Genomic DNA, 22,324 nt, shown 5'->3' on the forward strand with positions numbered 1-22,324 from the left:
CCCTACTGCACACTCTCGTCGTATTGATCGAGCGTACTACGGTCGATCTTCAAGACAGTCTACGTCGAGCTAAAAACAGCCCTCGGAAAATGTTGAGCTTAACGTTCGCGGAGGAGGGTGGCTTCGCAACGGCCGCAGTGCGTTGGTGCCCAAGAATCAATGCTTGAAGGCTGAACATGATGGCATACTGCAGTTCTGAAGGCGATGCACAGATCATGATTGTGCTGAGCCATCTGCAAGAATAATAATATGTTGACTGTGAGCCTGTTACACCGCCAAAGGGAGATAGCCGCGAGGCAAGAATAGTCATGAAGAAACAGGAAAAGAACATTGGAGTGGACGTCATGCGAGGAGTTCACCTCGAGAGCGGTGAGGTACTCTGATATATATGACCGTGATGTGTGTGTTCGCTCCTAAAATGTTCCTGTCGATCTGGTAGATGAGACGAAAGCATTTCGCAGGCAACTTGGATCATCTGATGATGTCCATGCATGTCACACAAAGGCTGCATAGCATGCATATTGTCGACGAACTGGCAGCCTGATGTACCTGAAATTTGTCTACTTTTGCAGCTGTACCATGCACAGCGCACCTGGCTGGCGGACGCCGACAGTGACCTATCAGCTCAAGATGAGGCTTTGCCAACGTGTCTCATAGGGCGAACCTGGTCAATTTCACGCTGGCAAATTAGATCTCTGGCAGCTGGTGTCCCTTTTGCTTGCTGGTCGATGAGTGGTCACTGGTCCTGCAAATTGAGCTAGACGATGCCCAAGATCATTGGACTGCCCAGCTCCATCGAGGTCGTTTCGATGATTGGTGCCTTTGACCGCAACGAGGCAGAAAGTAAACAATGGCATCACTCGTGTAGAGATCTGAACATACATCCAGCACAGCGTTTCAAAAAGTCATCATGATGGCCTCGGGAAGCACATCTGCTGTGCCAGATGCGACTCGTCCTGGTTTGCCGTGGTTCAAATTGGGACAATTCCCCGCTACCACGCCTAATCCGCTAACCAACTCTGCGTCCAGCTCTCAGTGCTTCTTGCTTCTTCCGGCTGTGCTTGTTACTGACTTCATTTTCCTCTTCAAACACCACAGCAGCTCCCAGACGATACCGGCAACATTGCGCTTTCCTCACTGTACCGTTGCGCAAGCTTACCTCGTGGCAATCACAGCTGTCACACGGCAATCGCAGCTTCCGGCGCGTCTGGCGCAACTTCCTTGCATCACCGCCGTGACCGCCTCCCGTAATCCGACCACAGTATCTGAGCTGAATTGAGCTTCCTACATAATTTGAACAACAAGATGGAGCAACAGCAGCAAGGCGCAAACCCTTCGGGGCAGAGGAACCAGCAGCAGCCGTTGTACGACATTTCACAAGGTGGACATTATGGTGAGTGATACTTTCACAGAGCGCAATGCATAATGTCATTGTTCTGCGCACACCCGAGCGTCTGGTCTCGGTTCACTTTTCACTCGGTAGAATCAATAGGCTGACAAATTTTCTATAGGCGCGTCCGCAGCAGTATGTTTCCCACTTCCTTGCCCTGAATGATTGGTTCGCGCGCTTGCCAACATGAGTCCCAACCACCCCGATGCATTCGTGTCAGTGGTTCAGGATAGCGGAGCATTAGATCCGCAACTTATCAATGGCCCCGAGTCCCAAAAAGAGAAGGCATCGGGCGAAGAACAACATGACGAGCGCAGCGTATTGCAAACAAACATCTAGCATAATAAGGCAACTAAAGCTAACTTGTACTCTTCTAGCTCTCAGCGCAAGGATATGTGCCTCATACTGAGCTGTACTCAGGACTATGGCAGAATGTGAGACTTCCGCTCCGCCGACTCTTACCTCACTAACCATCTACCAGATCAACCAAGGCCTGACAGGCACGTCTCGAGAAATCCTAGCTACCTACTGGCAACAAACGATCAACCACCTAGAGACCGATAACCATGACTTCAAGATTCATCAGCTGCCTCTCGCCAGGATCAAGAAGGTCATGAAAGCAGACCCCGAGGTAAAGATGATCTCGGCCGAAGCCCCCATTCTCTTCGCCAAAGGTTGCGATATCTTCATCACGGAGCTCACAATGCGCGCCTGGATCCATGCAGAAGACAACAAGAGACGTACTCTGCAACGGTCTGACATAGCCGCAGCCCTCGCAAAATCCGACATGTTCGACTTCCTTATCGATATTGTCCCAAGAGAAGATGCAGGCGGCCACAGCAGCAAGAGACCAACCACATCCGGCGGCTCAGCTGCAGCACAACAACAAGTAACACAGCAACAGCAGCCACCTCCGCCACAGATGCAAGACTACAACAGCATGGCTCCTCACGGCGGCATGCCTCCACCGGGTAGCGAGTATAGACCAAACCAGATGTACGCCGGGCAGATGGGCGCAGAAGCACACCAAGATCCGAATCAAGGCTACCCGCAACCACCTGCTCAGATGTTTGGCGATCAGGGCATGTACAACCCCTACGCTGCACAGAACCAATTCGGTGGCGGCCAGCAGATGTACCCATCTATGCAACAACAGCGTCCACAATCTCAAGGTTATGCAGGCAGACCGAGGACTTCTGGCGGGGACGATGGCACGCAGGAGTATGGCCCAGGCTAGAATCCTATGTCTATTACTTCTATCCTTAGTGGTGCATCGCATTACCCAGATCTCGGTAGTGAAAGCATGTCCTCCGCAAGTACTGTTGTTCCTTCAATCGAGAGTACACCTACCCCAGTTGGATCTCCTAAGAAAGGAAAAGGAAAGAGAAAAGCACCAAAGAAGAGGTCAGAACGGAGCTTCAAGCGCGTCTCGAGCGTGAGGAGCTTGGTGAAGGCGGAGAGCGATGGCGCAGCTAGTCCTGACGGATCAGTCGACACTGCTGTCAGTCAGGACTCTCCGACACCAGCAAAGATGGATGCATAGATAGATACCACTTCAACTGTTGTTGCACAGAATCACGATGTTATGATGAAATACCATACATGAGTGGAATGCATAGAATTTTCACCTCGCATATGTTCTTGACAGTTCTGTCAGGTTGCCACGAAGGACACAATCATGCTTCCCATGTCGCGTATACCCAACACTGCTTGTGATGCACGTCGACATACCTCGCAACCTCAGAGCAACCACCTCGATACAGCCTGACCTATTCACAATCCTCAACACGCCTCCTCTCCATAACATCCACTAACCTCCTGCCCTCCCTCTCAGCTATCATCCCTAGTAAACTCATAGCGACATCTTTCGTCTCATTGTACTTCGTGAGTAACTTGATGTGCTGTTCAACGACTAATTTCGCGTCTTTGATCGTGGTGTCGTGATTGATGGTGCCGTCACTGATGGTATTGTCGTTACTGGTGCTTTTGTCCACGCTACCACGGTCTCCTCCTCCACTCCCACCAGCAGCCTCAATACTCCGTGTAGCTACCCGAGAAGCACGCTGCTGCTCAACAAGTGTACACGCCTCATCTAATCTGGCTTGTACCGAGGTGATCTCTGACTGGGTTTTGGTGATTTGGAAGGTGAGCTGGGCTGTTCGAGATTGGGGGTTTGTGGTGCGGGTGGTAGTGGTGGGTGTCTTGAGTTGGGTGGATTGCTTGCTTGGTGATTGAGACGAAGGCGATGGCATTGCACGGATTGTCGGGGGTGAAGATTGGTTTCTGTCTTTGGTGTCTGACATGCTAGCACGCCTTCGAGTGATGGATTTGCTAGTGCCAAGTAGGGATCCTGTGGGATTAGGTGATATGTGGTCTTTATGGTAGAAGTGACATGGTTCAAGCTGGACCAGGTGCAGGAATCGTTGGGTGGGACTACGGGATAGTGCTGACTGCCAGGCTAGATAATGAAGTGCTGCGATATCTCAACGTAACAAGTTTTGGAATCAGCCTTGAACGCGGCAAGAGATGATTGAAAGAAGATACAACAAGCTTGTAGACAAACAAGATGGGATTCGTATTAGACCCAAACCTATATGCTACTCCTACCACCCAATGCTTATGTACATGCGCACAATGCGCTGAATCCTTCTCACCTCATAACTGTTGCTGCGTCTCCGCAAAATGCTGTAGAATGATTGCTTGCTTGCTCGCATATGCGAAACTGTGGTATCTCGAAAATACACAAAATCTTGTACTTTAGATCGTGTTGCTCGAGCTGACCATAGGTCGAAAGTTCATGTCATCATCATAGCATCGTAAAATTTGTATCCTTGACTGAAATGCTGTGTGTGCGCTGTTCAGCTGCTCCCATTAATACACCCTGAACTCCTTGCTAATAAGCATACCCAATAATTTCGGGCTGTACATTTGTTTCCTTCTTCTTCCTACCAGGTATATTCCAGCTTGTCTTCTTCATTCCTGTACCAACCCTTTGCAGTGTGATACGTGGTTTTGGCATGTTGGCATAACTGAGACTACTACCTTCCAGTTGTTCTTGGGAGGCACTAGCATAATGGATATCCGACTTCGATTCGTGTGCCGTAGGCGTAACTGGTGAAACAGGTGAATGATCAGGCAGTGCTGTAACTGTAACATCCTCCTTGTGCTCGACCCCTTTTGAGAAAACGCTCGTTGGCAGAATGGGTGAAGTAAAGGCCGAAACCGCCGAGCTCGCCAGATTGGATAGTGCTGAACTGCGAATAGTGTTGCTTCTGCTCGCATTGTTCGAACCAGAAGGACTTGATTCGTCGTCGTCTGGTATGACACTTAGCCTAGAACTTTTGGTGTTCCTGAAGCTCATGCGGTAGGTTAGTCCGCGCTTGACCATGCCCAGGCCGCTGACCCGATCTCGCCTTGGCTCAACAAATAGCATGGGCTTGCAGTGCCCTTCGCACACTTCTTTCCTGCTGGGCATTCGCGCGAGCTTGGCTTCACCTGTCGAGGCTGGCAGTTCAGAGACTTGTACATGTCGCGGTAAGGGTAGAGCCGCACCGCCTGCCGCCAGGATCTCGACAGCTCTTTCCACGTTAATGCCCGACCCTGTATCGCTCATGGCCAATGCTCGCTTCGACTCAGCTTCGGAAAATCCCATCTCCTGCACCATCAATGCCACTGCTTGGTCAGTCGGATCAATGACGTCCGCAATTGACCGACTATCTGTCTCTGAGTCGTCGCGAATTGCGGGCGCCAGCGGTACAGAGAGCCGATGCGACTGGTCTCGGTTCTGCATCGGGAAAAGGGTCGCTCCAAGCTTCGTGCTCGCGTTCTTGGTCATTGCTAGAGGAGAGAAAACACCAGGGTTCGTGCTGGGTGAGAATACTGGCGTCTGCGCCACTGGAGACAGTGGGTCACAATCCGGCCTGATCTCAATGCGCTCTTCGATTGAAGGATACGCTTGGACAGGCATGGGCTGCTGAGACACTCTGTGCGTGTCTAGTTTCAACGGGAACGTCTTGTTCTGTGGCACTGGTGGTCGCGACGTCAATATTGTACCCGCACGCTGTGGGTCTGAGTGGCTCCGTCTGTGGTTGTATTGCACACTCTTTCTGTAGTCAAGCGCTTTTTGTCTGGCTTCTTTCACCAGCCGATCTCGATAGACCTCTTCCACAGCAGCTTTGAGAAAATTTGATCGACTCTTGCCTTGCGCAGGAGGTTTCCATCTTGTGATACCGAGGACTTTTGCCTGCTCGAAATCGCATGACGACAAGGTGAGCACTGCTTTTGGCCCTAGAGACAAGATGTCGTAGATCCATAAGCTCAGCAATTGCCGATCAGTAGCTTTTGTCTCGCCAGCCGCCTCGAAGAGGCCTGCCTTGCGAGCTTCTTCTTCGTGGCCTTTGAAGCCGGAAAGTAGCATCTCCAGGCACCGCCACATCTCGCTCATGTCCTCTAGCTGTGTCGTGGTACAAGGCTCCCTGCAGGTTTCGATGTCTTGTGAGGCAGTACTCTGCTTGGTCGTGTTGCCATTGAGCCATTTAGTCTGCTTGCTTAGTGTAGCATCTGACATGGAAGTCTTGCCGAACACATTGCAGAACGTCCAGATTGTCCACAGGGCATCTTCCAGCTCTGCTTTCCTTCGTGGTGCTTCTCCCAGCAGAGCTTCTAGTGTTTGGGGTCGAAGGATAGACTCACATCGCCAGACAATGAAATCCTCCAGCGCGTGAATCGTCGAAAGGTCCCGCTGTACAGACCTCAGTCTGAATGGACTTGGCTTCTCCAGATGCCGCACCGAGTAACGAAGATCCCATGCCGCAGGTGATTGATGTCGAAGCACACAGTCCACCAACAGTGTCTCGTACTTCTGAAAGGTTAAGTAAAAGTCTTTGCTGACTTGTGCGCAATTTCGAAGATCATCGACACTGTCTAAGCTGGACATGATCCCAACCCGTATGCGGTCGATATCATCAATTTGAGGCGGAGGTATAGCGCAGGTGGTGGGCGTGGGAGCGGTCCTGCGACGTACACGCTTGCTGCTCATTCGTGGCAGTTCCGGAGGACATGGTCTCTCCGCCTCCACGTTCAAATGCGTCGGTGTCGTCGGAGTGCTCAAAGCTAGGCCCCCAGCCATCGCATTGCCGAGCCGTGTGCCCCGACTGGTTGGCCTCGTGGGGCTTGTATCTGCGAGTATAGGTACTGGAGGAGCTTCCTGCGGCTCTGCTAGCTGATTGCTTTGGAGGCCAGGCAGATGTGTCTCTGACCTTGCCCTCAGACGCAACAGCCCTGCTTCTCCGGCCCCGAAAGTGGTATGCCTGTTTCTAAAGCTGACTCTCTTGTCTCTTGACCGCCTCTTGAGTCGCTCGTACAGCGCGTTCTCTTTGTCAGATTCCCTCGAGGACTTTTCAGAAGAGGAAGCATCCTCACTCATGCTTGTCATGGACGACTTTCTCGAACGCGGTGACGAGGTATGGCTTCTCTTCGTGGAGGGATTTGAGGAGGACACGCTGGATCTGTAGCCCACCTCGATGTCTTCCGCCTTCTCTCTTATTGGCGCCTTCGCCAACCGACTTCGTGCTTGCATCGTGGTTGACGGACCCAGCTCGAAGCGCTGAGTAGGCGTGCCGTGAAGTTCTGCAAATTGACTGGTAGTTTGCGCTGCCGAAAGCTCGGTCGGTACAGCTCGAGCAATATGGCTCTTGCTCTCCGGGACATCTGGTTCTTCAGGTGAACTGACGTAGGGGCTGTCGAACATGTTCAAGAAATCATCGCTGTCTAGACGCTCGACAGTTGGTAGCGTCTGTAGAGACACCATGCTCGAGTTCCGGTCATCTTGGGTAGAGGACGCCGTATTGGTCGACAGGAAGCTGAACCTCTTCGTGAGCCCATAGGTTGGGCGATCCAACGCGGGAAGTCGCAACATCGACATCATCCACTACCCCGGGTTCGAGGAGTGTTTGCAATCTGGTCTGCATCAATTGGTCTGTATGCAATTGCTTAAACGCCGGAAAGTCAATATGTGCAGAGGTTAATTGTATGCTGATGGTCTCCATGGGCCATGATGTTACCACCACGGGATACCACGACAATGGTGCGACGAGAAGAACGGTAGCTCAAACAGCATGGTGGAAGTGGATATGTCTTGGATGAGAAGGCTGGCATATCAAGATGAACCTCGATTCGAGCAGGGATGAGGTGCTAGCGATTAAGCGAAACACCGACCGTTGGGGAAAGGACGATCCACGGCCCCGTACCAAGGCCACGCCACATTCAAGCTAAGAATAGGCAAAGAGCCACGGGGAATTTGGCGTCTGCATGGCCTATGATGAACTTGGAAGTGCTCAGCCATATTTCTTGAGCAGAACGAGCAGGCTATGCAGGAGGAATGTAGTGCGAATAGTCTTGCCGAACTTCAACACGGGTGAGGAGATTCGTGTACCTACAAGTAGTGACATCGCATGATCTGGATGAGCTTCTTCCGGATGGCAAACTCGAGTTCTTCGAAGACCATTAACCGAGAGCCTCAGCGGTCAGATGTCTCAAACATCGTCAGCTCCAGGATCGTGCTTGCAAGCCTAATTAGGGTGGCCAGGAAGTGACGACCATGCGCCGATTACCTATTCCAGAAGGCCAACGCATATTATTGGCTTGTTCTTTCTCGGCGCTTGCGAAAAGGATTTCCTTGCAACAAGACTTTTGTGGGAACTGCTTGGGGACCATTTCCGCACCGTCTGAAGGAAGCAACAGGATTTTGACGAGATTGTAGATAGCCTTGCCAATGTGTTGTCGCGAACCTGGCACGCCTCGTTCACGCAGTGCCACGTTCTTTATGCCGGCGCAACAAGCTCATCCAACTTCACGTGTCGGATGTTAACGTTCCGACGTTCTTTAGAACAAAATCGGATTCGTGTTCCTGGCGATTAGAGGCTCTCAAAACGCCAGAAGTGGCGTGGTGATTTAGCACATTGTCGAGGCAGAGCACTCTTCGCCCCGAATGCGGCTGCCTGAAACTTGCACGGGTTGCAACTGGATGCATAAGCAAGTGCATATTCGTCTATCGGCTGCGAGGTGCAAATCTCCTTGCTTAGGGTGTGCGTGTACAGGATCAAGTTCAGCAGCATTGATCAGCACGAATAACCAAAATTGCTCCACTATCACGGTGCGACAATCTCGGGCGGTCAGGACAACAGTGTCATGATGTTCGATCACAATTTCAAACCCCCGTTTATTGCGCAGCTAGCATACTCATATAGATTCCCCAGAACCTGCAAAGGATTAGTATCACAATGTTCCAGTCGGAGACGTGGCTGCTTACAATCCCACAGTTGATCCAAACAACGTGCGCTTCTCAAGAGGAATGACGGTGAAGCTCAGCAGCGCGACTAGAGGCCACACCCTCCATCCAGCCTGCATGATCGGCCAAAAGTCCTGTTTCTGGCGTTAGCACATTTTCAACCTCGCCGTATCTCGTCACCCGGGTTGCGTAGACCAGACAGGCCAGCACGCATCCAGACAATGGATGATGTCTGTCCACATTGCGCAGCTGCTCTGTCTGGTCCGAGTCATTCATGCAGCCAATCCGGCTCTGACTTTAGGACAATTGCACGTACCTTCTGCACTTGGCCCACAATGCCCGCCCCGTTATGCCCACGAAATGCAGCAAGCGCAGCAATATAGCCGACCGTGTTCGCTACGGCACCAATCGACTGATCAAGCAGGAACTTCTTGGTCGTGTTCGTCTTGCTGAGTCTCTTCTTTCCGGCTCCTCCCGCTTGTGGCGATCCTTGCCCGACTCCTTGTGCTCTTGGGTCGACCTTGTTGGCTGGGTATTTCTCCTCGAGGTAGACTTGCCAGAGGATGTTGGGTGGGCAGGAAATGAGGGTCCAGGTGAGGAAGAAGAGGAATGTAGGTATGGAGAAGTGGAAAGGTTTCTGTTAGAGGTCAGTAACTGTAGAGCAAACGCGCCACAGCCGTAGCGGATGACATACACCACCCTGCTGTGCTGAGATGAACTGCGCAAGGATATTCGAGATCGAGCCTAGGACTAGAGCCTGCGCTGTGCCTTTCACAAGTAAGGACGGCATGATTGTGAGTTCTGGCTGACGCGGTACGTGTCGAAGGGAAGTCAGTGTAGGAGAAGAGGTGGAAGTAGGGAGCACAGAGGGTTCATCGGATGTGGTCTATCGTTGCGTGCGTAGGATGCCGAGCTGTCATTGTGTTGTCAAAATGTCGAGTTCATCGAACTCTTTGTTGATACTTTTAGCATGACGTAGCCGCGAGTCTTACGATTCTAGGTGGGACCGGTACCGAAGCACGGCCCGCAACTTACCTGCGACTCGGAAAACTCAAAACACTTAAAGTTGTCGAGGTCGTTTCCTCCACCATTACGGGCTCGAGATACGCCACCAACTTCTCCTAGTGATACCCGGAGCTGCTCCAACTCATTCGCCTCGCAAAGCCTCCTGTACGATACCAATACATATCCGTCTCTACCTGTTATGCATGAACCTGTCCCTGAAACCTGCCGCCATACCAGCAGCCCTGCCCATACTGTTTGCCGTTCCACTTGTAGTGCCACCGCTGACTCTGTTCTCAGCACCACCACTCTTCCTTCCTTGGAAGCCTAGAGGCGCGGGCGCATCCTTGACCACCTTCTCCAATAGCACAGGCCCTTTCAACGGATCAACATTTCTGTACTTCTTGTTCCTCAGACTGATATCGTAGAACTCTTCGGGAGAATCTGTCTCCATCAATGCCACAGTCTGTATGAGCTCATCTAGTGACTCGAGCAAGATTGGCGCTGTTGGTAATGTTTCGACGTAGCGGACTAACTCGCTGATATCCAGGCGGAGTTGTGCTACAGCTGATGTTGTTATTCGTGATACGGAGTCTGACAGTGGCAGTGCTAGCATACTGCTGGCTGTGTGTGAAATGGCATTGAACAGCATCAGATTCTTGAGCTCATTAGGCAAGGATAGTAGCACCGAGTTCATGATGTTCGACAGATATTGTGTCAATGCTGTGATGTACTCACTCTCTTCGGCAGGTGGCGTATGAGTCAGCCAGTCGTAGTCGGACGTTTCAATCAAATCGCTGACTTTACTGTTGACGAGTTCGAAGATCCGATTCTCGGCAGTCTTCTTGTGTGTGGTGAATTGTGTAGTTGCGTTGAGGTGGATACTGCTTGAAAATGTGCCAGTTGCGGGCGATAATGGCGTCGACACCGGCCGACCACCTGCAGATATCATGGGCAGCGGTGTTGTGTTCGACCTGCGAGCTTGTATGAGGAGGGTTTCGAGCTCGTGGCAGGCGATTTCGAAGTGATCGAGGTTGATCAGTATTTGAACCACTTGGCCCAAGTACTGGGAGCTGAGACGAGCAATGAGGCTGTTGCAGACCTTTGATGTTAGAAGATCATCCAAGCTCGCCAGTAACTTGGTGTCGATAATGCCTGTGTTCGGGAAGGAGTCATCGGCGAAGAAGTAGAACTGATTGAGGAAGTTCCTGATATTGATGCAGCAGAGCGGATACATCTGGCTGAATGGGAAGACGGTCGGGAAACGGATCTGTGATACGGGCTGATCTGGAGTGTACCAAGAGACGTTGACCACTTTTTCGAATTCTTCACTGTTCTGGATAGGCATTGGCATGTAGTCATCTGTGCTCACGATCTCCAAGAAGTCCTCGGAGAACCGTTGGTTGAGCAAATCTGTATACTTCTCGAAGAGGGTAAGGAGCAGATTGGTCATACGGCTCGTATTGAAGTTGTAGCCGGACATTGTCTGGATGTATACAACCACTAGCTCTTTGATCTTGAGTAGGTGCTCAGCATTGTCGACTGCAGGCAGCGCTCTTGTGATGTGCGATATTGCTGTTTCATTCAGTGAGTCCCAGAGCTCTTCCACATCTGCATTTGTGCGGAGGTCAGGGACTTTTTTCATGGTTGCGCGCTCCATGATCGCGAAGCCGGCAATGTCTTCAAGGATAGTATGCAAACCAGCAAGCTCGTCATCGGTCAGCGTCAACGAAGTCGCATTGAGTAGCAGGTCCTTCTGCGTTCTGCGATTATTTGCGAACTCCGAGCGAAACCTGTCCATTTGCTTGAGTGTTTGGTGGATATGTAAAGCTTCGAAGAGTGGTGTGAACTCGACTTCAAGCTCATCTGTATGCAATATGTCGAACTCTTCGTGTTCATCAGCGACCAGCTCAAGGGCAGAGTTCAGCTTGAAGTTTGCAAGATAGTCATTCGCTTCAGTCCTCTCTCGAAGGCGATCCTTGCGGAGGTTTGTATGGTAGAAAGCCAGCTCTCCCAGGTACTGTGACATTTCTCGGACACGGAAGAGCCATGTGTTGAGATCGGTCATGACTGTCTCAGCAATTTTCTTCTGAGTAGCCGGGACTGACTTTTGTATGATCTCGCTCAACCTATATTGAGTGACCGCCGAAAGATGGACATTCTGCAGCTCATCTAATGCTCGCAGCGCAGCGTAATACTTCTTCTGGTTGAGAAGGTCTTCCACCTGGTTCGCCAGTCTCAGCACTTCCAGACAGTCCTTCAGAGCATGCTTTGCTTCGTCAATGTTTTGACGGACGCCACGTGATTCGACCAAGGCTTTCTTTTGGTCCACCAGCTTCTCTGTACTGGCTTGAATTTCCTGGTTGAGCTGTAGAATATCGTTCGTTAAGTGAACAGTTCCTTCTCGGATCCGCAGCAGCTGATTGACCGAGTCAACGAAGCCTTGATGATTTGCATTGCATTGCCGCTCGATCTCGGTCTCCTTCTCTGCTGCAAAGCCTTGCAATTCGTGGAGCAGAAGAGCCGTGCGATTTCCACGACTGAATTCGCGTATCGAAGGGATCAGCTGATCCACGTAATCGTCATCTGAGGGCGATATCACTATCTGCTTGAGCACTGATGGAGGCTCGTTCCTGAAACGTGCGACTGATGGCATGTTGGGCCGGCTGGTACGCGCACAAGCAAATTCTGAACACGTGCTCCGGGCGCGTCGCCACCATCAGCGAGAGCACCCGTAGAGTGCTGGTATTGAAGATCGCAGCTGTAGATAAATCGCGCGTCGATGAGGTGGTTTGTAGAGAGGGTCGAGGTGGCCTGGGGTCCAGGAACAACTAGGGTTGTACCGTCGGAAAGCGAGAGAGATATCTCACTGTTCGTTACCTCGGTTCATCGTGACATTTCAGATGTCGTGCACGCGCTGTTGAATCCAAGCAGTGCCACTTGTGTTTGCTGATGAGAAACAGATGGGGTCGACGACGACGAACCTCCATACTCGTCGCCAAGCCGCTAGTGTCCCTAGCGTCAGAGCTTCCCTCTTCCTGTTCGCTTCCGAAATGCTTCGTCCTTTCTGTTTCTTCCCTGAACATCAGGTAGGTAGCCCCAAGAAGCATCATCCACGTAACACGATGTCCACATCTTCGAACGAGCCTGATGAGATACTACTCATAAGATTTGCGACGGCTCCTGGAAAGCTGATGAGGATGCCGCTCATTTTTCCGTGTCTCCGTTATGCTTTCCAGCAACTGAGACGTGGTCACATCATGCTCTTCGATCTAGAGCACAACGCCAGTAGCTGACTGCAGTTGTGAGGACGCGAGGTTTTCACGCTACACACGGACACATCGTGTGAATCTGCTCGATGCTTCTACATGTTCCGGCCTTACTGCTCCGTGGGATGCTCAACTGACGCGGCAGCATACACTACTGAGCAATCTCCAAGAGGACACACATCTCCAACCTCCCCACTGCAGTAATATGCAAAATCTCTCTTGTCCCCTGCAAGCGATCCTGTCGATATTCTCCCACTAACCTCGACTCCGGTTCCAGCGCCGATTATGCTTTTACCTTCGTTGACCGCGCAGAAGACTGTACCATAATCCTAGCAGCTGTCGAACAGCAACTCCCGAAGATGGCCGCAACACCGAATTCAAGTTCGGCCCCTCCCGCTGACGCCTGCCTCAAGATATCCATCGCTACGCATCTATTGTCTTTGTTGTTTGTACAGCTGCTAGTATGATGATTGCCCCAAGCACAAACATCCGCTGTTTTGAGCTCTATACAACAGGTGTGCCGCCCTGAAACTTAGGTATGGCGGACCTGTACCACAATCGGTCAAGCTGACCAGGCTGAGTCTTCTTGCCAGTAAGTGAGTGTCACGAACGAGAAGACGAAGAGGCTAGACACTCACAAGCAGTAGTGAGCGAACGGCAAGAGAATTCACAGCAACAGACAAAAGGGATGACTGAAGAGGTCCCGAAGCCGAAAAAGCACGATGCCATTGAAGCGTCTACCTCACAAACGGGAGTGGCGAAGCCCGACTTTGCTGGAAGTCCTTCGACCCAGCAAGCTGGACCTAGCACCGCACACAGCGACGATACCGTCGATGCACAAGAAGAGGAATTCAATCTCGTCAACCGCGCCAAATCCGAGTTCCTCTCCCATCCCGGCATCATGCGTGAAATCTTCGAAGAGCCCACATCCATCGTCTGGTTCTATTACTACGACGATAGCACCCTAGCAGCCAAAGAACTAGTCAAAAACAATGAGGACATCAATACAGTTGACCACATGGATGTGTTTGATGGGGAGGGCTTCATTGTCGTAAAGTTGTTTCCTGCCAAATGGCATGAGCTGGAGTCTCGGCCGTATGTGCCTGGTAGTGAGTCAGATCTTCGCCGTGGTGAACATTTTGTTGTGGTTGCTGGGAGACCGTTCAAGGTCTGGAAGGCGATCAGGGTAGATGGGGAGCTGCAGTTCAGCGATGATCCTGCCATTCGATGATGCAGTGTAGAACATCTTGTGTCGCAGCCAGCTGCGACGGTTTCTGCGTATGCTCCTGCATGCCTTGAAGACGTGCGACTTTATTGGTACGTTCTTCAGACGTACACGCCACATCCGGGCCTCCAGTCAATGGCAACCAGCGTACTCGTATTACGCCTGTAATGCCCATCATAGTGACATAAGCGCTTGTTCGAAATCTATATCTTTTAAAGGTGCAGCATTTTTTGGAACTACAGCAAGAGTCACAAGCCTCCGCAGGTTGTCCTCAGTAGCATCGTAGGTCAGACCAGACTCGGAGAACGGCTGCGGCTGAAAACAGCGGTGAATGCTACAAGAGTATAGGCTGATTCTGACACTGAGGGATAATGTGTGGTCCGCTATGACAGACTATCGTGGTACTTCTTGTCACCATCCATTTGCCAAGCCGTATACACCCATGTCGAAATCCATACAGATGGGCCGGAGCCCGGCTATTGTCGTTTGGCTGTCGAGAGCTTTGCCAAAAGACCTTTCCAGGTCACGCCGAAATGCCTCTCGGAGTTCATCGTTGATCTCGCCTCTGCAGATTCTTTCGAGACTTGTCTTTCCGAGCAACTCATAGGCGCTTTTGGAAAGACTCGGGGCCATATAACGGCTTAGGGGAAGATTTGAAGCCAACCAGCCCAAGCGTATAGTCTTCAGATGTGGAACACGAACTCTGTAGTTCAGTATGTCACTTCCATATACGGCGCGTTCGTTCTGCACTACTGAGATTGCTTCACGGATAAATTGAGGGAGTGCGAGCTCTGCCTGAGTGTCGGATTTGTCGATGTACATGTTACCTCTTGATTCTGCTATCGCAAGTTTGGCTTCCTCGTGGCAATGGCGGCTAACTAGGAGAATGTCCATAGACAAGCCCGAGCTTGCGACTGCAGATCCTCGTCTTCGTGCTAGCAGCATTCGGATTCATTCTAGCGATCGCAAAGCTTGCCAGCCCAGGAGCAGTACCTTCCAGGCTGGGCGTATGGCTAGTCGTTGTGCTACGACGGACTCACTCAGAGCAAACACTCGAGATCGCTAACACTTGACTAGTGCCTGAAATCCTTGATTGTGCTGTCATACGAACTGTTGACCGAGCTAAGCAGCAGATGCCAGAGGTGGGCAAGCACAAAGGCAAACGCGATTCTGAATTGCTTGGAACCGGTATTTTGGCTTACAGCCTGGGTATTGTCGATCACGAGCGTCTCAGGCTGTCGAGGTGCCAGCTGTGGTGTGGGCGCCGTCTTCGTTATTGTCGCTCTTGTGTCGATGTGGGTATCGTCGGTTGTGGCTTGGTTTTCGTGCTCGGCTAACCATGAATACAGTCCATTGACGCTTTGCCTTGCAGTAGGCTCTGTCCGAGAACATCGGTTCGCGAAGGGATCAACAACTCAGAAGCGAATAGCAGATGCCAGTGTGGTCTAGCGAGGTCCGAGACAAATGGGTGATACGATATATGTTGAGATATCGAGTATGGAGGACAAAGGGTTCCGGGGACGCCGAGTAATGAGCGGCGGTCGTGCAGGTCACCGCAGTGGGTTGGTGTTGATGATGGTCATGAGACCATCGGTCTGCGGGTCAGTGTTTGCTCTTCAGCTTCCTGCTTGATGTGACCAGATGCTTGCTTGAAACTGTCCGTCCAAAGGATAAATGTGATCTTGCTACCATTTTGAGCGGATTCTTTCTGCTCCTTTATCTCGTGAGATCACAAGCAGGGCCATCATGTCCGGAACCTCTCAGGGTGAGTAGACAGTCACCGTTGAGATATAGTCTAACATTGCTAGCGAGCAACCTAGGAACACCAATACCAACAGAACCAAGAAGTAGTGGGAGTGAGTTGAACACGCCAGGCGCCGCGTTTGATCCTTCGAGCGAGAACCAGCGCACGCGAGAGCCAGATCAAAGCCACCCTCAACCGCGCGCGAGCTCGTTTGATTCATCCGCGCTCTGCCGGAGATACTTCAGTCTCGAGAACAATCTCGACCGCAGTTTGTCCAACATCATCTGGCGAGAATTCTACTACCACGGGCTTGACGCTGGTGAGTGGGCGAAGCGCGATTTCCCAACCATCCTCCACTACTATGACGCCGAAGTTTTGAAGCAGAAAGGCCTCAAGGAGGATAAGGATAGTGTGAGGACGGTCGAGCGCATCGATGTAGTTGACAGGAGCGGTATGAAAGTGGCTGAACTGATTCCGATGACAAGGAAGAAACTTGAGAAGGAGTTGGAGATGGAACCAGGCATGTTTGACCAGACAAAATGCAGAGGTTTGACGTATTCTGTTGTCGATGGGCAGTGCTTTAAGATCAAGTACCGGGCCAAGGATGGTGACGGCGAAGTGCTCTTCACTGACGATCAGGAGCTGTGGTGAGCCGTGGTGATCTTGCTTCGGGCATTGGTCAACGACTCGATGTGGGGAGCTCAATTTTGTTGGAGCTCTAATGAACTGCTTTTTGCGACGAAGCAGTGCCTCACCAATAGCCACAATGTATCAGAATTTTTGACAGATGCCCTTTCCACCTTGTCCGAGCGGACGAGACAATTTACTGAGGACTCATGGGTTTGCATCGTCTCATGTGAGCTGTAGTCCTACATACTGTAGCTGATCAGCTCAAGCGGACAAAGATGTGTATGATGCTGAATAGTGATTCCATTCGCAAGCATATTAGGGAGCATCATGCTTGAATTTCAACGCATGTTCACAAGGATACCAGTAAGCATTTGATAGACTGGCGGCAAGCATACTATATCAGAGATGCACGGGAGCTCAAGGGTGATGAAGAACTTTGGATGTCTCGTAGTCTTGGCGTTCAAGTTCCTGCCGACCTCCCAGATCAACAAGGCAGCATAACGCCAACAACAGCACAAGCAGCGTCAGGATGATATTTACTAACATGTATACCTCCTATGATGCGTCACAGAGTGATGCGAGCCCTGGTCATGTAGCCCCTCACCTATCAGTCCGTATCTTCATCCGGGTTCGCCTCGAAGAGCACAAGCTTCTGCAGGTTCTCGAGCGTAGCTTCATATCCCAAGGGGTGATCGAGCCAGTAAGCAACGGGTTCAAATCGAAGTTGAACATTGCAGCGATCCTCGCTGAAGCTCACATTGAGCTTTAGTTCGTGTTCGGCAACCACACACCATTCGGGCACTTCTACGGACCACGTGTCGCACAGTTGCACCCAACCAGTAACAAACTCGATGCGATTCAGGTGTGGTGCCTTCTCTTTCACCTGACCATCCAAGAAAGCTGAACCAAAGAGTGCTTTGAAATCATCTTTGCATGCCTCTTCAAGCTTGTCCTTGATCTCACCTTTACAAATGTCCTCAAGCTTGGAGTTTTCGACCAGACGACGTGTGCGATCAAGCATCTCTGGCTCATAGCTGCCGAGATGTAGATTCTCCAGGCACGGAAATTGTTCGCTGTACCTCATAATTGCATCTCGATGATGTTCCCTTCGCTGGTCCCACACGATGCTAATAGCTTGCCGCATGTATAGAGGGAGGGCAATGTCCATCGGACCGTCAATTTCATCGACTCGGTCGATGTATGTGTTGCCCTTGGTCTTGGCGATTGCGATTTGCCCTTGCGTATAGAACTTGCGGTGCGTCAAGAATGAGCTGATGAAGAGGCTTGAGCTCGGCCGATACCTCACAGTAGATGAGGCAACGTTATCTAAGTCAGAGTCGTCCCGTACATCTGACCTGCTTGCTGTAATTATCCAAGGCTCTCTGAAATACCTGTCGAGTACCATTTGCTGAAGCTCTGTTGGAAGGTCAAGGAATCGAAATGGCTGTGCGGTGGTTTCCGGAGTCATAGCTTGCGATTGATTGGTTTTCTTGAGAATGTTGTCGACAATTTGTGGTATCATGTATTGCAAACTTCTTGTTCCGAGTCCATGGAGCGTGCTGTCACCAAAGGATGGCATGATGAGCTGACAAGGGTTTCTGATCGATACTTGGTGACGACTTTATTATGTGAGAATGCTGATAGGTGTAGTAATATGCCAATTGAAATGGTTTTGCGAGCAGCTGAAGTCAATGAGGGCAGTGTAGTGGATTGTCGGCGCGTACGAAATGAAACCCGGTTGAGAAGTGAAGGTGCAACCAGCCTGTGCCTTCACTTTGTCGTCACATGAATCGTGCCTGCCTAGCTGGTCTTGTTTCGTCCCGCAAGCCATGGCCGTGTGCAAGCTTCGACACCCTATTCGATATGGTCATGCCAGGTGATCAAGGTAGTATCAGTATAAAATACATGCTCATAAGGTAGACTTCCTCGCCAAGGTAGTCTGTAAGGCTAAGACTCAACTTCACTCTTGCGCACGCGAAGTCTCAGGCGTCATAGGCGTTGAGCGTGCCTAAAGCGCAGGCCCGGACATGCCCGTAGCGGTGTCTGAGATACTCTGCGGCTAAATCCGGTCAGTGTTCCTAATCACCTACCTCCAGGTAGCGTGTACCAAGTTGCACGGTGATGCAAATGCTGTGCGATTAACCTACAATGACATACCTTCATGACAGCGATGCATTGTGGCCTCTGAGCTGAGCATGTTGAGCAATCGGTCCTCGAGCTCAGCTGTCTCATGCTGGGCAGGCGAGAAACAAGGAAGCTGTAACGGTTTGGAAACGAGTAGATGAAGAGTATCCAATTTTATTCAACTCCGGCCAGCATCCCCCAAGTAATCCAAAGTGGCACCGTAACATCGATCCAGTAGCTCATGTCGTCAGTCCGATACGAGAGCCTTGAGCAGCGCGACATAGCTGGTGGTCACCGATACGATATCGGTTGTGTGGCTTACAAGCTGACCGGATGCATCTTATAGAAGCAGCCTTGGCGTCATGTACCGATGTTTGCGGCGATATAGTCAACACAAGCACGAGAGCGAGTACAGGTGCACAGTATGAGGACAGCGCCTATTACCACTTGAACTCGCACCTGACAAGTAGACGTGAGTAAGATCATCTCATTATCATGCCACACCAGCTATATAGCTCCATCCATCCAGCCTGAACAGGGCACGATTCCTGCTGCTCCTGTCCTCAAAAGCCATAACACAAGAAACAAGTACCGCTATCAACATAAACAAGAAACCAGTAATTGCTCATGTATTTCCCAACTCCTTTACGTTTCTCGACCGTGAGGTCATCCCAATATACTCATTCTCACATTAGACAAGACCACCCAAGCTCATCAATCAATTCAAGAAAATCCGTGAACTCGTTCGTTGCATCGTTTTTCGTAACGGACATAGACAAAAGAAATAAGGGAGCTCATGTGAGCTCATGTGAGCTCATATAGGGCCGGAGCTTGTTGATTCCCTACCGGGTCAGGGGGTTAGAATCGAGAAGTGCTGCTCCGAGCAAGAGGTGGTCTCAAGCCACCAAGAGCTTTGGCGAAGTTGAGTGATGCTCCGGTGTTCCCGCTCCCAATCTTCGAGAAGCCCTTCGAAATGTCGAGCTCTTCATCACCTTCCTCAGAGTTCTCATCTGGGAAGGAACCAAAGTCAAACAGCGAGTTCTCGTTCTCATCCTGGTAGAACTCAATGTGCTTGGTCGCAGCTGACTTCTTCAGTGGCGAACCGGTATAGCCGACAGCAGTCGGTGCTTTGAGCGTGATATTGCCTGGAATCTTGCTAGGCGTCTTCGAGTTCAACTTGCCGTTGGCGCGTTTTGTGACATCGGAAAGGACGCCGACCGTAGTATTCGACCGCTGTATTGATGGCCTTCCTGACGCCTTGATAGGAGAGGAGCCCAGAGGAGTCAGAGGCTGAGTAAAGTCGCAGAACAAGCTATCATCAAAAGAGGCCGAGAAAGGAGTGCTCAGCTTGAATGCCGGGCTGTATGTACTTAGCTCTCCACCAAACACGTCCTCTGCTTTGGCAGGACTTCCTATGAACTGTTGCATCGCCTCACGATGCCGTCGCAGTTGACTGTTTGGTGAGATGGACTGTGGAGGAAGGAATGGTTTCTTGAACACAACAGGCGGCGTCGCTGGGAGCTTCGCTGGACTCTGTCGAACTGGCGATGACGAGCGCGCACCCTCAGCATTTCTGAAGCGTCGGCCACTCGGTGTGATGTCGTGAGATGAGCTCCTGATACGAGCAATCTCTTCCTCAGCTCGACCATGCCGCTTCTTAGGGACAAAGCCAAGCTCAGATGTCGGCATCACCCCTCCATGTCTTGGTCGACGGGCTGAAGACTCGAGAGAAGAGAAATAGCCGCTGTCATCCATACCAGTCTGAGTACGTCTTTGCTTAGCAGAGTGTCGAGTGATGTTCGCAGGTGATGAGATGGTGCGAATGTGACGAGGAGCCACCGGAGGAGAAGAGTTGATGACAGGAGGCGAGGATGGTGGCGGTGGCATTGATGGCGGGGCTAGATCTGGAACCTCCTTGCTGACAATAACCTCCTCTTCGGCTAGAGCAGGATCAGAGGCGGGAAGAGTGGCATCAGACGACAGCTCAGGTAGTGCCGGGTCCAGCGCAGGAGCAGTCTGAGGACGCCGTGGAGCCATGTTTACTGCTGGCGGAATAGCAGCTTGTGATTGCACAATCCATGGTCGTGGTTGAATGGCCTCTACGATTGGTTGTGCCATCGCCTGCATGGTTGGTTGAGAGCCGAAGGCCTGCTGCATAGCCATATTGATGCTGCCATTATTCTTACGCGGCTTGTCCTTGAAGAATTGTGCTTCCATTCCAGGCTGAATGACCCAGTAGCACCCTTTACCAGCATCGCTCTTTGGTCTCTCCTGTTTCGTGAAAGCCTTGTTGAGGGAGAGATTATGTCTAATGCTGTTGTGCCATCCAGTCTTGGGATCTTCCCGGTAGAAGCGGAAAGTAGTGGAAATCCAATCATAGATATTGGCAAGGGTAAGCTTGCGACCCGGAGCTCGCAGAATAGCCATGCCGATCATCTGAGCATAACTGTACGGCGGCTTCTGTCCATCATCTTCGACAGGAGGCATGTCTTCGGGTTGTGGAAGTTCGAGTGTGTCCTCCTCTTCGTCGTGAAATTGTTTCGATCTCTTGAAAGGCTTGTCGTTGCTTGGTATCGTCTCGGAGTAAGATCGCTTCAACGGAGCCCGCCGTGTCTGCGATGGATCTGGGAAGTCGGCAAAACTATCTGGCATTGGCATGGACATATGAAAATTCTCTTGCTCGAAATGCTGAAAGTTGCTGTCCCATGTCGAGAATAGTGGCTGAGATACTGGTGGTGCAGGTAGTAGGGGCTGTGATGAGGGTAATGTCATTCTCTTTTGCGGAGAGTCTGTGTATATCGGTCCATGCTCTGGCATAGTCATGTGCGGCATCATGCCATAGGGGTTGTAGTTCTGCTGAATAGGAGGGAATTGTGACTGGAGGGGTGAGATTTGTGCCTGTTTCATGGCTATGCTTGGATGTAGGGCAGCATATGTCGGCGGCTGAGCATTCCTCGTTGGCTGTAAAGGCATAGCTGAGGGCGCCAGCTGTGGTCTCGGTCTCTTCTGTGGTGGGAGTTGTGCGGGTGGCTCAGCAAAATCCTGGTATATTTGTATGGGTGGTGGTTGACGCGTCGGCGACATGGTTGGTGATGTTCGAGAATGTCCTCAATGGCCTCAAGTGAATCTTTGTACAAGACTGCGCGTCTGCGCAATGAGATAGCGAGTTTTATCCAAAATGTGGAAATTGAGGCTGGTGGGTGAGGGCGCGGTTGAGGCTTGGGACTGCAGATGCCGCGAAGTGGATCGACAGCGAACTCCGACAGCTTTTGATCCGACAACGAGATGTTCACAATCGTCGTACTATATTGCCAAGTTGTGCTTTGCAATATTCAATACGTGGTTACTCGACTAAAGGTGTCTTTTGTGGTTGTGGCTCGAGCGCGAAGGAGGTGAATTAAGGACTTGATCAAGTATCTGTGCGAAATTTGGTAAGAGGTCGGGATCGTAGTAGCACAATTTTAGTAGATAGTCGCCGTTTGTACAAGCTCGTAGATAGTGACTTTAAAATATGTAGATGACCAAGCGATGTGGTATATGTGCGGGAGTGGAAGAAAGTACAGAGACCGACGAGGTGGGTATGGATTGGGCGCGACGGCAGAATTGGAAGAACGATCTTGCGAGGAAGCGAGGTGCGGGACAAGGAGGATTA

At 51.1% G+C, this 22,324-nt stretch overlaps 9 protein-coding genes across 9 annotated transcripts; 3 read left to right on the plus strand and 6 right to left on the minus strand.

Moving 5' to 3' along the window:
• Nucleotides 1-1,576: 1,576 nt before the first annotated feature.
• On the plus strand, nt 1,577-2,933 carry HAP5 (CCAAT- binding transcription factor component; the record flags this gene model as incomplete). The annotated part of the gene is made up of 4 exons (XM_064874560.1): nt 1,577-1,708; nt 1,768-1,824; nt 1,872-2,611; nt 2,657-2,933. 4 exons carry the CDS (start codon nt 1,577-1,579, stop codon nt 2,931-2,933), a joined length of 1,206 nt encoding a protein of 401 aa, XP_064730282.1.
• Nucleotides 2,934-3,159: 226 nt separating this feature from the next.
• On the minus strand, nt 3,160-3,693 carry PMZ80_006148 (uncharacterized protein; the record flags this gene model as incomplete). Its single annotated transcript, XM_064874561.1, has 1 exon — nt 3,160-3,693. The coding sequence occupies one exon, from the start codon at nt 3,691-3,693 to the stop codon at nt 3,160-3,162; it is 534 nt and encodes a 177-aa protein (XP_064730283.1).
• Nucleotides 3,694-4,283: 590 nt separating this feature from the next.
• Nucleotides 4,284-7,199, minus strand: PMZ80_006149 (uncharacterized protein; the record flags this gene model as incomplete). Its single annotated transcript, XM_064874562.1, has 1 exon — nt 4,284-7,199. One exon carries the CDS (start codon nt 7,197-7,199, stop codon nt 4,284-4,286), a length of 2,916 nt encoding a protein of 971 aa, XP_064730284.1.
• Nucleotides 7,200-8,946: 1,747 nt separating this feature from the next.
• Nucleotides 8,947-9,468, minus strand: PMZ80_006150 (uncharacterized protein; the record flags this gene model as incomplete). The annotated part of the gene is made up of 2 exons (XM_064874563.1): nt 8,947-9,315; nt 9,373-9,468. The coding sequence occupies 2 exons, from the start codon at nt 9,466-9,468 to the stop codon at nt 8,947-8,949; spliced, it is 465 nt and encodes a 154-aa protein (XP_064730285.1).
• A 405-nt stretch (nt 9,469-9,873) lies between these two features.
• Nucleotides 9,874-12,336, minus strand: SEC15 (Rab GTPase-binding exocyst subunit S15; the record flags this gene model as incomplete). Its single annotated transcript, XM_064874564.1, has 1 exon — nt 9,874-12,336. One exon carries the CDS (start codon nt 12,334-12,336, stop codon nt 9,874-9,876), a length of 2,463 nt encoding a protein of 820 aa, XP_064730286.1.
• A 1,301-nt stretch (nt 12,337-13,637) lies between these two features.
• PMZ80_006152 (uncharacterized protein) lies at nt 13,638-14,180 on the plus strand (the record flags this gene model as incomplete). The annotated part of the gene is made up of 1 exon (XM_064874565.1): nt 13,638-14,180. The coding sequence occupies one exon, from the start codon at nt 13,638-13,640 to the stop codon at nt 14,178-14,180; it is 543 nt and encodes a 180-aa protein (XP_064730287.1).
• A 1,740-nt stretch (nt 14,181-15,920) lies between these two features.
• PMZ80_006153 (uncharacterized protein) lies at nt 15,921-16,569 on the plus strand (the record flags this gene model as incomplete). The annotated part of the gene is made up of 2 exons (XM_064874566.1): nt 15,921-15,939; nt 15,983-16,569. The coding sequence occupies 2 exons, from the start codon at nt 15,921-15,923 to the stop codon at nt 16,567-16,569; spliced, it is 606 nt and encodes a 201-aa protein (XP_064730288.1).
• A 586-nt stretch (nt 16,570-17,155) lies between these two features.
• PMZ80_006154 (uncharacterized protein) lies at nt 17,156-18,127 on the minus strand (the record flags this gene model as incomplete). Its single annotated transcript, XM_064874567.1, has 1 exon — nt 17,156-18,127. The coding sequence occupies one exon, from the start codon at nt 18,125-18,127 to the stop codon at nt 17,156-17,158; it is 972 nt and encodes a 323-aa protein (XP_064730289.1).
• Nucleotides 18,128-19,530: 1,403 nt separating this feature from the next.
• On the minus strand, nt 19,531-21,756 carry HCM1 (Forkhead transcription factor; the record flags this gene model as incomplete). The annotated part of the gene is made up of 1 exon (XM_064874568.1): nt 19,531-21,756. The coding sequence occupies one exon, from the start codon at nt 21,754-21,756 to the stop codon at nt 19,531-19,533; it is 2,226 nt and encodes a 741-aa protein (XP_064730290.1).
• Between the last annotated feature and the right edge of the window lie 568 nt (nt 21,757-22,324).

This window comes from Knufia obscura (assembly GCF_036327395.1).
Source record: "Knufia obscura strain CCFEE 5817 isolate CBS 148926 chromosome Unknown scaffold_6, whole genome shotgun sequence".
NCBI classification, from domain to species: domain Eukaryota; kingdom Fungi; phylum Ascomycota; class Eurotiomycetes; order Chaetothyriales; family Trichomeriaceae; genus Knufia; species Knufia obscura.